At 59.1% G+C, this 12764-nt stretch overlaps 1 protein-coding gene across 4 annotated transcripts; it reads right to left on the bottom strand.

Annotated features, from left to right (window-relative positions):
• Window positions 1-1238: 1238 nt before the first annotated feature.
• Window positions 1239-8145, bottom strand: LOC102153919 (melanoma-associated antigen 10-like). Of its 4 annotated transcripts, XM_038588512.1 has the most exons (4): window positions 7764-8145; window positions 4922-4989; window positions 3235-3328; window positions 1239-3074 (listed from the first exon to the last, which is right to left on the bottom strand). In XM_038588512.1, the coding sequence occupies exon 4, from the start codon at window positions 3051-3053 to the stop codon at window positions 2028-2030; it is 1026 nt and encodes a 341-aa protein (XP_038444440.1). In that variant the 5' UTR covers window positions 3054-3074; window positions 3235-3328; window positions 4922-4989; window positions 7764-8145; the 3' UTR covers window positions 1239-2027. The 4 variants fall into 4 exon arrangements, with proteins under 4 accessions (XP_038444440.1, XP_038444441.1, XP_038444439.1 ...); XM_038588513.1 differs by lacking the exon at window positions 4922-4989; XM_038588511.1 differs by lacking the exon at window positions 7764-8145 and having other exon boundaries at window positions 4922-6253.
• Window positions 8146-12764: the final 4619 nt, after the last annotated feature.

Raw genomic sequence — 12764 nt, 5'->3', positions numbered from 1 at the left:
GCCCCTAGGACACGCACCGCCAGCAGCACAGCCTGGTCAGCACCCCTGGGAGCACAGGTAGGCAGAGAGGGCATCCCCATCTGGGGACCCCCACAGCAAGATGAGCATCCGTGAACAGCAGCACTGGGGAGAGAGCAATTGGAAGTGGGGAGACAGGACCAAGACCCAAGGTCTGCAGGCTGAGGCCACGGTCAGGAGAGACAGGGCAGGGCGGGCAGCAGGGGCTATGGGGGCTGCCGGCTGGGCCCCAGGAGCAGGACACCCCCAATCCCGGCCCGGCCACTGGGCAGCGGGCTGCCGGCCTCCCGAAGGAACCTTGTGCGGGGCCTGAGAGGATTGATGGCCGTGTCTCGGGGACCCAAGGGTCAGGTGGCAGGAAGGACTGCCCACCGGCCCTCTCTGCGGGGCACAGAGGCTCCTCTGCAGAATTCCCCCAAGCAGCCACCAGCTGTGGGGCAGGTGCTTCCAAGGCAGGATCACATCTGATTGTCACTACTTTGCACACTCACATTGCTGTGGTGGTTCAGGGGCAGCGATCCCTCCTCACTCCTAGCACCTTGCTGCAATTCCCATGGCAGGAACCTCGAAAATCTCCACGGGCTGGCAATGTGCTCTTTCCCCTGATGCACTGCCACCTGCCAGTCTCTGTTACTGTCCCATTTCAGGAGAGACCGGCACACGGGACCACTGGCAAATGAGGACCGTTAGTGGTTGGGAGAAGGTCCAGCCTTATTGTGACGTCCCCCACCACACCCCCTGCCCTAAGAATTTCCTGTTCCCGTGACATATCCCAGGATGGGAGAGCAAGGGAAACCGAAGAGAAACTGAGCAGAATGAGCTGTCTGCACACGACCCTCCCAGACCACATAGGATTCAATGGCCTTGACGCTGGGGCAGGCTTCTTGCCCCACTGGGGGCAACGCAGACCTCCCACAATTTCAGGAAAAGCTCTGGGCTGGTGGGCTAGTGCAGGTCTCAGGGCACCCCTCCCTGCCTTCCTGTGGGATAGTGGCTGCTAGACAGAGTCCCTGAAGGCGGTGTGACCACGGGCCCCCGTGTCCCCCGTGCTCACACACAGGGCCTTGCAGGGAGCAGAGCTCAGCCGCTGTGTGGCTGTGAGGGAGCCGCCAGCAGGGCTCTCTGGCCTCAGTCAGGAACCTTCTCGCCCATTCCAGCAAAACCAAGTGAATGCATGAGCGCACATCACGTTACTTTGGAAAATAGGCACACGGCACAGGTAAGAAGCAAAAGTGAACAAGGTTTATTTTCCTATTTCCACCCTCCAGCACTTGCCTGCTCCACTCTTGGCCTTTCCAACAGATTCCAACGCCATTGCCCTGTGTTTTCATCCAGAACCCAAACAAGGAGAGAGGGTCTCCCAACTTGTATCCAGGGCAGACAAAACTCTTAACTCTTGAACTGGGGGGCTGTCAGGGTAGCTCAGCGGTTTAGTGCCAACTTCAGCCCTGGGCATGATCCTGGAGACCCGGGATCAAGCCCCATGTCAGGCTCTCTGCTTCTCCCTCTGCCTGCTTCTCCCTCTGCCTGTGTCTCTGCCTCTCTCTCTCTCTGCACTCTGTGTATTCTCACAAACAAATAAATAAACAAATAAACAAATAAATAAATAAATAAATAAATAAATAAATAAATAAATAATAAATATTTAAAAATATATTGAACCGGGGAAGTACGAACGCGAAGCGGTGTGTGTCACTCACGCACTGGGCTGCGGGAACCTTCTATCCCAAGGAACAAACAGGGAGAGCTTCCTCAAAGAAACCAAGCTCTGGATGTCGGGGTCATTGTAGAGCCCAGGCCCCCAGAGAGGCTCTTGGCCCTGCTTTCCCCCAAAATGCCCTGGCCCTTAACCCCTGAGAACGCCCAGGACTTTCTCTTTACAAATCCAACGAGACAACACCGGGAGGAAGCACCCTAAGGCCTCCCTTCATGCCGGAACCACAAAAGCTTGAAAAGGGACTGGCTGCCCCTGGGGCTGTGGCCCCTTTTCCTTATCTCAGAATCTTTTCTCACAGGACCAGGGAGGACCCCAGGTTGTTGCTACCGATCTGGAGCAGAAAGTCCATGACCTGCACCTTGCTGGTTTCCTCGTAGGCCCTGGGCCCCCACAGGAACTCATTGCGGGCAGGGTCACTGCCCGCCACCTGCCGGCGCTCCAGGTAGCCTTCCTGCACCCAGACATTGGTGAGGCGATCCACGGGCTCCCCATAGATGGTGTTCTCTTGGCCATCGTACACTGCCGTGAACCCCAGAGTCTCCCACACCTCCTCCTCAAGGACACATCCATCCTGAAGTAGGATAAACCCCAGGATCAGCCCCAGGAGGCTGGTCTTGGGGATACCCCACTGATCGCTCAGCATCCCATCCCAGGTGAGGCCCAGGATGGGGTTGAGGACGTAGGAGTGCTCGCTGGGATCCACTTCAATCACATCTAGGCCAAAGACCAGCCTCAAGCAGATGGACGCTTGGCTCAAGATGGCGGGGAAGTCGTCCTGGTATTCTGGGGAGAAGACCTCCAGCATCTCTGCCTTGCTGATGGGCTCCTTGGTGCGATACTTGAGGAGCAGGAATACCACCAGGGCAGCCGTCTTCATGCGGAAACTGCCCTCCACCAAGAGCTCCTCATCTCCCGCCTCCCCTGGGCCGCTGGGGCCAGGAGGCTCGGGCTGGCCAAGGCCACCAGCTGCCCCACCACTGGGGGAGGGGTCGGCACTCTGAGAGCTCTGGGGAGCACTCAGGGCCCCGGCAGCAGCACACCCTTCCTCTGGGGCGCCACAGACCATGCCACAGAAGGACAAGGAAGGGGAAGAGGAGGAGGAGGAGGAGGAGAAGGAGGAGGAGGAGGAGGAGGAGGAGGAGGAGGACAGAAAGAGATGAGATAGGGGGTCCGGGGGAGATGGGGGAGAGGGGGGAGGTGGAGCCTCCTCCTCCCCTTCTTCCTCCTCCTCAGCCCCAGACAGCTGAGCATCCACCAGGCCCTGGGCCTCCTCTAGGTCTCCCTGCTTCCAAAGCTCGCTGCTATTCCTCAGGGGCATGGTGTCAGATTCGGGCTGAACCTGAAGACAGAGTTGGGAGAGCTTGTCAGAGGGCAGCCCGGCCAAGATACCCCGAGGTGCCAGGGCTGACAGGGGGCCGTGCCGGGCTCCCCTGCAGAGGGCTCCCGTGTTGGGCTGGGAGAGCCCCTGACACCAGGCTCAGAGAGAGCGTGCACCTCACCTGGACAAGTGGCTCTGGCCCGTGCCTCCTCAGCTCTGTGTCCCGAGGGACGCCCGCCTCAGACCGAGGCCTCCGCTGCCAGTTCTTGAAGTCCCTGCAGGAGGGAAGGAGGAGGGTCCTCAGGATGCAGACTGCCAGCCCAGCCCTGGGGCCCAGTGTGGACAGGAGGGTTGGCTTACAGTCTGGGAGGTCCCCGGCAGCCCAGGTGGGACGTTCCCCCCCAGGCCTCTCAAGGGTCTGCCCCGGCCCTGTCCTTCTCAGGCCAAACATCCCTGCAAGAAAACAGGGCCTCGACACTCCACAGGAGGAAGCCAGGGCCCAAGCCCAGGCCACACTTGCCAAAGTCCAGGGCCAGCTCTGGCTTCCATCTGGGCTGGGATGGGGTGCCTCTGTGTCTTCACCTGGACCCCACACAAGGCCTGGGAAGACCCTCCGGCTAGCCCTGAGGCCACCCTCTTTGCACCTTCCTTGCAAGGGCCCCTGCCACGACTCCCCACCAGCTAAAGTCCAGAGAAATCAGTTGGGCCACCGGTCCCGCCTCTCCCCATGGCCCACACATGGTCCCTAGGGATCCTGCTGTGGGAGGCATCCCCTCATTTCTCACCTCGATCCCCGCCAGGTCCTGGACCAGGGCCATGGCAGGGCACCCGCCTCCTCTGCTGACCTGAATCCAGTCCCTCAGGCCCAGGCCCGCCCCTCCCTGAGCCCAGGGATCTGGAGAGGAGGAGGGGCTCCGTGGGACAGGCTGCACCACGGGTTCCCTTCCTAGGGCTGCCAGGGAAGGGCACCCATATTTGGGGCCATCACCTCCTGGGCCTGATGGCTGTCTTTGGGGCCATACACCCCTTCAATGTGGGGTGGGCGGGGTTCCTCAGAAGACTCTTGGCAGGCCCTGGGACTCCTAGGCATCTATCACCCAGGTGGGCCTCCTCCCACACTCTGACTGGGACCTCTCCCAGCGGGGTCCTCAACACCCTGAGAACTAGGAGAGGAGCAGGGAGAGGTACCCTGTTATGTCCTATGTCCCCATCCTGTCCTGTGTCCTCTGCCAGGCAGGTCACAGCCGCAAAGCCCCCCCGCCCCCAATCCCTCAGCAATATCAGGAAGGGCTGGCCTGGAGACTGGCCCCTCTGTCCTGGGGCGCAGATGCCTTCAGGCTCCCGGGAGGGTCCTCAGCATTATCCTGCCAGGACCTGCTCTTCCTCCGGTCCCCCATCCTCCCATAGAGGACACGTGACCCTCACACCAAGACCATACCAACCCCAGGTGAGGCCACCTTCCTGCCGCCCACCCGCCCCAGGGACAAGTGAGCATGCCACTGAGGGCCAGCGCTCTCCCATCCTCGGTGGGCTGCCCACAGGGCAGGGCCTCCCTCCACTGCACTGGCTTCTTTGGTCACGGGCCAGGTGGGGCCAGCCAGGCGTCCCCAGGGTCCTCACCCTGACTCCTCACAGGCCGAGTGCCCTCCAAACACACCCTCACCCCAACCACCCCCCGAGGCCCTGCTCCACTGAAGCACAAGCCCTCAGGCTCTAACACCCAGACGTGGACATCAGGATGGAAGCATGGGCTCATCTTGCATGGGGGCCTCCTTCCTCCCTGGACTGCATGTGCTGGGGCCCAGGGTCCCTCCCTGGACTGCATGTGCTGGGACCCAGGGTCCGTCACTCCTCCCTGTGGTCCTTACCTTCAATCCCTTTAGGCCCCAGGTTGGCTGTGGGCGGGCTCCTACCCAGCTCCTTCCGAGAGACTTGGCTGGCAAGCCAGGACAGCCCAAGGTGGTCATCGGGCCCGGGGGCTCCCAGGACCCAGTCTAGTCTGTGTCCCTAGGGCTTCAGTGCCCCTGTGGTACTGGCTTTGGCCGCCAGCCACACGTGGGCCATTGCCCCTCACCCCACCCGACTCCACCGCCGCCCACACCCTGGAGGTAGTGCTCCAGCCCAATGGCCACAGTGTGGGAGGCCCCATCGCACCAACGGCCATGAAGTTCAGGACTTGTCCACCCCCTGCAGCCTCCCGAGGCTGAAGCAGGGGCAGGGCGGTGGTGCTCGGGGCTCCCTGGGGACCGACTCCCTCGGGGTCTCAGTCCCTCGGGGGTCCTTCCTCCAGCCCTAGGAGACCTCGGGCCCCTCGCGCAGCCGTCCGGAGGCTGGGCCGCTCACACCCAGGCCCTCCCCTCTGCCCGGACCCCAACGGAGACAGGTAGTGACCGTCTTAACATCAAGACCGCAACCCAGCCCGGGGGTTTCCCAGGGCTCACAGAGGGGGCTGAGCTCGGGGGCGGGAGACAGGCTCCCTGGGCCCTTCTTCCCCCCCTGCTGGCGGGGCTCCCTGGGTGCCTGGGCCTCTGCCTGGCTCCACTCGGCCTGCCTCCCAGGACTGACTGTGGACTGGGGTGCAGGGTCCCTCGTCCTCCATGGACATCCTCGCCAGGAACCCAGCAGGACCTGGGCCCACCCTCTGCCCCCTCAGGGAGGCCCTGCTCTGAACACCAGCCCCCTGGTCTCTGAGAGCCCGGATGCGGAGGGGGGCCTCACCACGTGTTCCCAACCGCACCCACGACCTTCCCGGGACCGACTCTGGGCTGGGGTGCAGGGTCCCCTGGGCATCTTCCACATCCTCACCGGGATTCCCAGCAGCACCCGGGGCCCTCCCCTCTGCCCACATATCCTAGGCCCTGCTCCTGACGCCAGGGGCCCCCAGTGTCTCGGGAGACCCAGATATGGAAGTCTGAGCACCCATACTCCCACGTGAGGGCAAGTCCCTATCCCCCGGGGGGGCTTCACAGCCCTTGTGACCCTCCGACGGGTCCCGTCTGTTTCCCTCAGGGTCCATCACTCAGTCCCCATAGACCCTGGACCCTCCCTCCGCCCCCCCTCAGCGTCTGCTCCCGCCACACCAGGCCCCAGGCTCTCGGGTACCCGGATGTCCCAGGCCTGCCTCACCCGCCGCCACCATCCGGCCCCGTCCCGCTCCTCCGCGGCCTTCCCGGGCTCACCGTGGGCCCTGACCTCCGCCGGGTCCCCTCTGTCCCCCTCAGGGTCCATCCCTCGCCTCCCCTTAGCCCCGGGACCCTCCCTCCAGCACCCTCAGCGTCTGCTCCCACCACACCAGGCCTCAGGCTCTCGGGTACCCGGATGTGCCAGGCCTGCCGCACCCGCCGCCACCATCCAGCCCCATCCCGCTCCTCCGCGGCCTTCCCGGGCTCACCGTGGGCCCTGACCTCCGCCGGGTCCCCTCTGTCCCTCTCAGGGTCCATCCCTCGCCTCCCCTTAGCCCCTGGACCCTCCCCCCCCCTCAGTGTCTGCTCCCGCCACACCAGGCCCCAGGCTCTCGGGTACCCGGATGTCCCAGGCCTGCCTCACCTGCCGCCACCATCCGGCCCCGTCCCGCTCCTCCGCGGCCTTCCCGGGCTCACCGTGGGCCCTGACCTCCGCCGGGTCCCCTCTGTCCCCCTCAGGGTCCATCCCTCGCCTCCCCTTAGCCCCGGGACCCTCCCTCCAGCACCCTCAGCGTCTGCTCCCACCACACCAGGCCTCAGGCTTTCGGGTACCCGGATGTGCCAGGCCTGCCGCACCCGCCGCCACCATCCGGCCCCATCCCGCTCCTCCGCGGCCTTCCCGGGCTCACCGTGGGCCCTGACCTCCGCCGGGTCCCCTCTGTCCCTCTCAGGGTCCATCCCTCGCCTCCCCTTAGCCCCTGGACCCTCCCCCCCCCTCAGTGTCTGCTCCCGCCACACCAGGCCCCAGGCTCTCAGGTACCCGGATGTCCCAGGCCTGCCTCACCCGCCGCCACCATCCGGCCCCGTCCCGCTCCTCCGCGGCCTTCCCGGGCTCACCGTGGGCCCTGACCTCCGCCGGGTCCCCTCTGTCCCCCTCAGGGTCCATCCCTCGCCTCCCCTTAGCCCCGGGACCCTCCCTCCAGCACCCTCAGCGTCTGCTCCCGCCACACCAGGCCTCAGGCTCTCGGGTACCCGGATGTCCCAGGCCTTCCGCACCCGCCGCCACCATCCGGCCCCATTCGGCTCCTCCGCGGCCTTCCCGGCTCACCATGGGCCCTGACCTCCGCCGGGTCCCCTCTGTCCTGGGCTCCTTGGTCCCTCCCCCCCTCAGGCCCTGGCAAACTTCCCTTAGGATTGGGCTCCTGAGCTCCCTGGGCTCGGGTCCCCAACCCCCCCCCCAGCCCATTTCCCGGGTGGCCGTGTGTGTCCGGCCTCCCCAGGGCCGCCCCCAGCCCCGAGGTGGGGGCCCAGTGACTCTCTCTCGCAGGGAGGAGTGGAGGCATGAAGGTGGGGTGGGGGACCCCCGCAGTTCTCCCTCAGCTCCTCACCCCACTCCGGGGAGGGCCCGGGCCCGTCCTGCCTCCGGGGATCCGAGGCCTCTGCCCCAGGCCCCGGCATCCAGGCCTCAGCTCGACGCCGCGGCCCCACCTTCCCCCGTGTGGTCTCTCAGGGTTCAGAAAGAGCCCCCCCACCCCCCGCCGCCCTCCGGGGCCCCTCCCCCGCCCTCGGAGCCCCCTCCCGGGGCTACCTGCTGCCCGGCTGCCGCCGGCCCGGGCCTGGCCTCCTTCCAGGGGACCCCAATGCGCCCCCCACACGAGGCCCTCCGCTCCCTCAGACCTCCGAGGCGGAAGTCGGCCCACGTCACATCCGGACCCCGTGCCAGGGGTCCCTAAGGGCTGGTTGCACGTCCGCGGGAGATGGGCTCTGCGTGGCGGGGGTAGGAGGACACCTGTGGGAGGCTCCCTGGGTCCTCTCGCGGGTCCTCCCTCCCCGGACTCGGGCGGGCTGCGGCCTCGGCTCTCTGCAGACCTCAGTCGGTGCCCCTTACACCGAGCCTCTCAGGCCCCGACGTGTCGTCCCTGAGCGCCCGAGGGGTGGTTGCTGCGGCTCGGGCCCCACCGGCTCTGCAGGTCCCGGGGTGGCCCAGGGCTGCCGGCAGGGGCACAGCAGGGTTCGGCGGCCCCCAGCGTCCTGGCACAGGTCGGCTCTCAGTCCTCACCCAGGAGGCCCTCATCAGGACACAGGCCTGCTGTGCAGCCGCAGCGCCCATAGCCCCGGGGCAGGGCAGGGGCAGGGGCCGGGAGGAAGCGCCCCTTCCCACGGGGTCCCTTGGCCAGCAGCCAGACTTTAGGGACATCGTGTTAAAGGTTTAGTTTCCTGGGGGCGGCCGAGCAGCTGCAAGGGTGTCTAGGGGTGTCCCGTATTGCGGGGCCCACTGCAGGGAGTTTTCCCCTGACATGCTGCGTCATCGGGAGAAACACACCGTCCCTCTCTACCTAGCGTGTGTCCAGTGCACGCGTATGTATAAGGTGTGCAGATTATAGGTGCTGGTATGCAAATGTACGTACATATCACCTAAATACGGACAGCGACACACGTATGTGCGTGTGTGTTCCCGTTATACATGCGTTTGTATATGTATTTATACCAAATGTGGAAGAAGGCGGTCATGTGAGAGACTCAACTGCCCATTGCTGACTTTCAAGATGGAGGAAGCATCTATGAGCCAAAGATGGTGGTCACCCTCTGGGTGTTGGAAAAGTCATGAAAACACATTTCTCCTTGGAGACTTCCCAAAGCATCACAGCCCTGCTCATGGCTTGATGTTAGCCCAGTGAGACTCTCCTGGGACTTCTGACTTCCAACATTTGTGTTGTTCCATTAATGAATTTGTGTTGTGCCACTAACTTTGTGGTGATCTGTTACCACAGCAATAGGAAAGTAATACAGTTTCAAAGAAACTGGAAATAGGAAGGGAGCTATCATATTTTGGAGGACATGGAGGGGACATAATGACTGCATGTAATGGTGCCATCCTGGGCTGCAAAGAAAAAGGGCACATTTCTACCCCTTTGCCCCCAGGGCTCTTGGCCCCTTGGCCACTGTATGGTCCCTCCGACTGTACCACCACTCTGGACAATTGCAGGTGGCCAACTGGAAAATACACAGAAGTCTGTGGCTGAGGTGCAGAGACAAGACCACCCATGAGGATGGTGCATGCCTCCTCTCCTTGCATTCCTCCTTGCAGGATCAAGGATCTGATCCCCCCAGTGAGAGAAAATGAGGGACAAGGTTGAGGGACTGGGTCCTGACAGTTGGAGAATGGCCAGCACGATTGGGAGTGTAGGAAATTGCATGAGGCTGATTCTACAGAAGCTTCGGGAGTCAAGGGATTCGTTACCACACTGTGAGCTCACAGAGCACAGTCCACTGTCTTCTTTTACTACGGGACTTAAGTCAGGCACACACGTTTCCTTAGGTGCAAGACTCCAGATTCTGCACCTTTAAGGTGCAAGGCTGGGGTGGAGGTGTTCAAAAGAGGAGCTGCCCCACAGGAAGCTGCCTATCCTGGGTGGTTCTTGTCAGAGAATCATGGATAATAGCCACTGCTCTCTGAAGCTGATGTTCTTGTGAAGGCCACTGCGAGATTGGATTTCTGAGGCCAGGGAGGGGGCATGGACCTCTCTGCCATCCCCAGAGCCGCCTGGGCCCCAGGGGTCCCGAAAGGAGCAGTTTGATCAGAGGAAAGTGTAGTGGGTGAGGGCAGTGGTCCCTGGGATACTCCCCCACACCCCGCAGGCTCCCGGGCTCACATGAGGATTTTGTAAGCAGCTGGGCAGGAGGGCCCTCGGGTCCCCAGGCAGCAGGCTGTGCAGAAGGTCGGCCACCCCACGAGAGGGGTGAGGAGGAGCACCCACTATCCTGAGGCTGGTGGCCTTGGCACAAGTCCCAGGAGCAGACCCTGTGAGGCAGTCGTGGCTGGATGCGGGGACACCTCTGCTAATGTTGCTTGCTGTGGGGAACTGGTGGGTCCAGAGTTGAGAAGGACTGGTGAGCTGTAGGAGCTCAGACACCCCTGGGCCTCCTACCCCCTTGTTGGAGTCGTTCTGGGTGCATCTCTTTAGCCACAGCCTCCTGTGTGACACATGACACCCAGGCCCTGAGCTGTTGTAAGCAGGGCAAAGCAAGTCAGACACGAGCTCACAGGCCTTGAAGACTCACTCTTGGTCCTTGTCTTCCCGATCTGAGAAGCCTCTGCTTTTTCCCAGGCAGAGTGAAAGGCCTGCTCTACACTCTGGTCTCCTTTGCGAGGAGTTGAGCTGCTGCCTGGCTCTTGCCAGACCTGCCCTGTGGCAGATACCCCTGCAGGTGTCCTAAGGCCCTTCGTGGGCAAATAAGTGTTTGCAGGTCTCCATCTGGCATCACTGAGAGCCTCCTGCTAAAATCCGGGGAAGACAGCTGAGAGGCAGGGCTAGGGCAGGGGTTCCAGGGCTCAAAGAAGGAATGGATTCCAGAAATGTCTATGAGATGGAAAAATGCAGACTAGTCTATGATGCTGGATTGGAAGCTAAAGGAGGGGAAAGAAGTGAAGAAGATTCAGGAAGGTTGTGTTTCACACTGCCTGGTTTTGTGTGCTTGTGTTTGCTTTTCCTTTGAATCTTTCTTTATTTTTCTGAAACTTAGCCATTACCTTTTGTTCAGTTGCTCTTTGCCCTTTTTCTTTTAAAAACTTCAATAAACTATTAATTTTAAACTATTTTCTTTTCGACTTGTAAAAAATTTGCAAAGATAGTACAGTTTTTATATGCCCCTCACTCAGTTTCCCATTATGACAGAAAGCAGAAGAGGTTGCTTCCGTCAATGTGGTACATTTGTTACAATTAATGGGGTAATTTTGACACTTCATTTATTAGTAACTGAAGCCATACTTTACTCAGACTTCAGCAGTGTTTACCCAGATCTATTTTCTGTTCCAGGATCCCTGCCAACATACCGCCTTACATTATTTCTAGTGTTTCTTTGGCTGTGGCAGTTTCTTTGTTTCTGAGGAGCTTGACTCTTTTGGGGAGGAGTGATTACATATTTTGTACATTGGCCCTCTGTCTCGATGTTTCTGATGTTTTACTCATGATTAGTCTGGAGTTCTGTGTTTTGGAAAGGAAGATCACAGCTGTGAAGTGCTACTGTCATTACATCCTACCAACACTACATACCAGTAGCTTGATTTCTCACTGATGAGGTTTACCTTGATCACCTGACCGAGTTAATGCCTTGTAGGTGTCTCCACTGTAAACTTACTGGTGTCATCCCCCTTTCCATACTGTCCTCTTTGGAAGAAAGTCACCGTATGTGGCCCACACTTCAGTTTCTAGGGAGTTATGCTCTACTATTTTGAAGTGAGTGTATCTGTGTAATCCAGAATTGTTCTCCTTTGGAGATCTACCTATTTTCCCATATTTATGTGTTTAATAAGTCAAATTCTTTTCTCAGTACAGACACATGGGCACTTCTATTACACTTTGGGTTAAAATCCAACACCATTCTATATATTTGTGTTGTTTAACTTGTTCCAGGTTTGGCCACTGGGTGCTCTTCCTGTTAGCTCCCTCTGTGTATACCTTCATCACGCCCCTGGCAATGTTTTCATTGGTTTGTTTTTATGTATTTGGTTTTTTTAAGCATTTCTTTATTTTCAGGCACTACAAGGTGCTTCCGGCTCATCTTGCATATTTCCCTGTCCCATTTCTAGAATCAGCAATTTTTCCATGTAGCCCTTGTTCCATTTATCGTCGTATAGTATGAGAAACCTAGGTCTGTGCACTACATACACGCATTGCATCTGTGGTCATTGCTCCTACGGCTCCTTGGCTGACAGAGGAAGAAATTACATGTGTGTTCACTACCCTATGTGAACTACCCATATGTATACAAATGTATACAAATTTTGCATGTAATCATTTATATGAGTATTAAGCTACATAAGAGTTTTTACTGATGTTTTTGGCTCTAATCCTCCACCACCTAGATCACTATAGCCTCCTCCTCTACAGTGAAAAACCTTGAGATTTGGAAGTTGTTTATATGTCAGTGTCCTGTTGTCTCTGCTGGGTTATCATGGTTATCTCTGAAGGAGCTGCTGAAATAGAATTTGTGGATGGGCTAAGCGTCAGTTCAGCTCCAGAATACCCTGGAACCTCATCAAAGTTATGCCTGCCCTCTAGCCTCTGGACTCTGATAAGGCTACCTGGCCCCTGTCTATGGAGCTCTTGAAAGGTCAAGAGTACCCATTATTTGACTGTGTGAACTGGTGAAAAATTCAACTTTTGATGCTTTTGGGGGTTGAGATCACCTGTAACTAACTTTGGTCTTCCTTATCTGTCTGGAAAGTATTTCTTTCTACCAGAGCATGAGCTACAGGGTAAGCTGGACCCCAATATGAGTCTTTGTTCCCTCACCTTTATTTAGCTTTATGACTCAGGGCATGTTATATGAACTTTTGGTGCCTCAGTGCTTTTTCTCTATTCTGTATTTGAATAGTCACCGGGAAGCTCCTCGAGGCTGGCAATTAGACTCTACCCAGATGGAGGGCAGGAGAGCTGGATGAAAAACAGACCCCCCTCAGATTCGACAGCTGACAACCCTGCTATATGTTACTCATCCTTAAAACCAACTTATATAATGATATACATTCTCCAGTGAGTGTTGGAAAGCCTAATTAGAAATTGAGAAATGTGCCCAAGTTCTCAGA

The sequence above is a fragment of the Canis lupus genome, chromosome X (assembly GCF_011100685.1).
Source record: "Canis lupus familiaris isolate Mischka breed German Shepherd chromosome X, alternate assembly UU_Cfam_GSD_1.0, whole genome shotgun sequence".
Lineage (NCBI taxonomy): Eukaryota > Metazoa > Chordata > Mammalia > Carnivora > Canidae > Canis > Canis lupus.
The sequence above is the reverse complement of the archived record's forward strand: the minus strand, read 5'-3'. Positions and strand labels throughout refer to the sequence as shown.

What these genes read in the sequence shown, in the direction of transcription:
- LOC102153919 (XM_038588512.1), bottom strand. Translation starts at nt 3,053, where the DNA reads ATGCCCCTGAGGAATAGCAGCGAGCTTTGGAAGCAGGGAGACCTAGAG.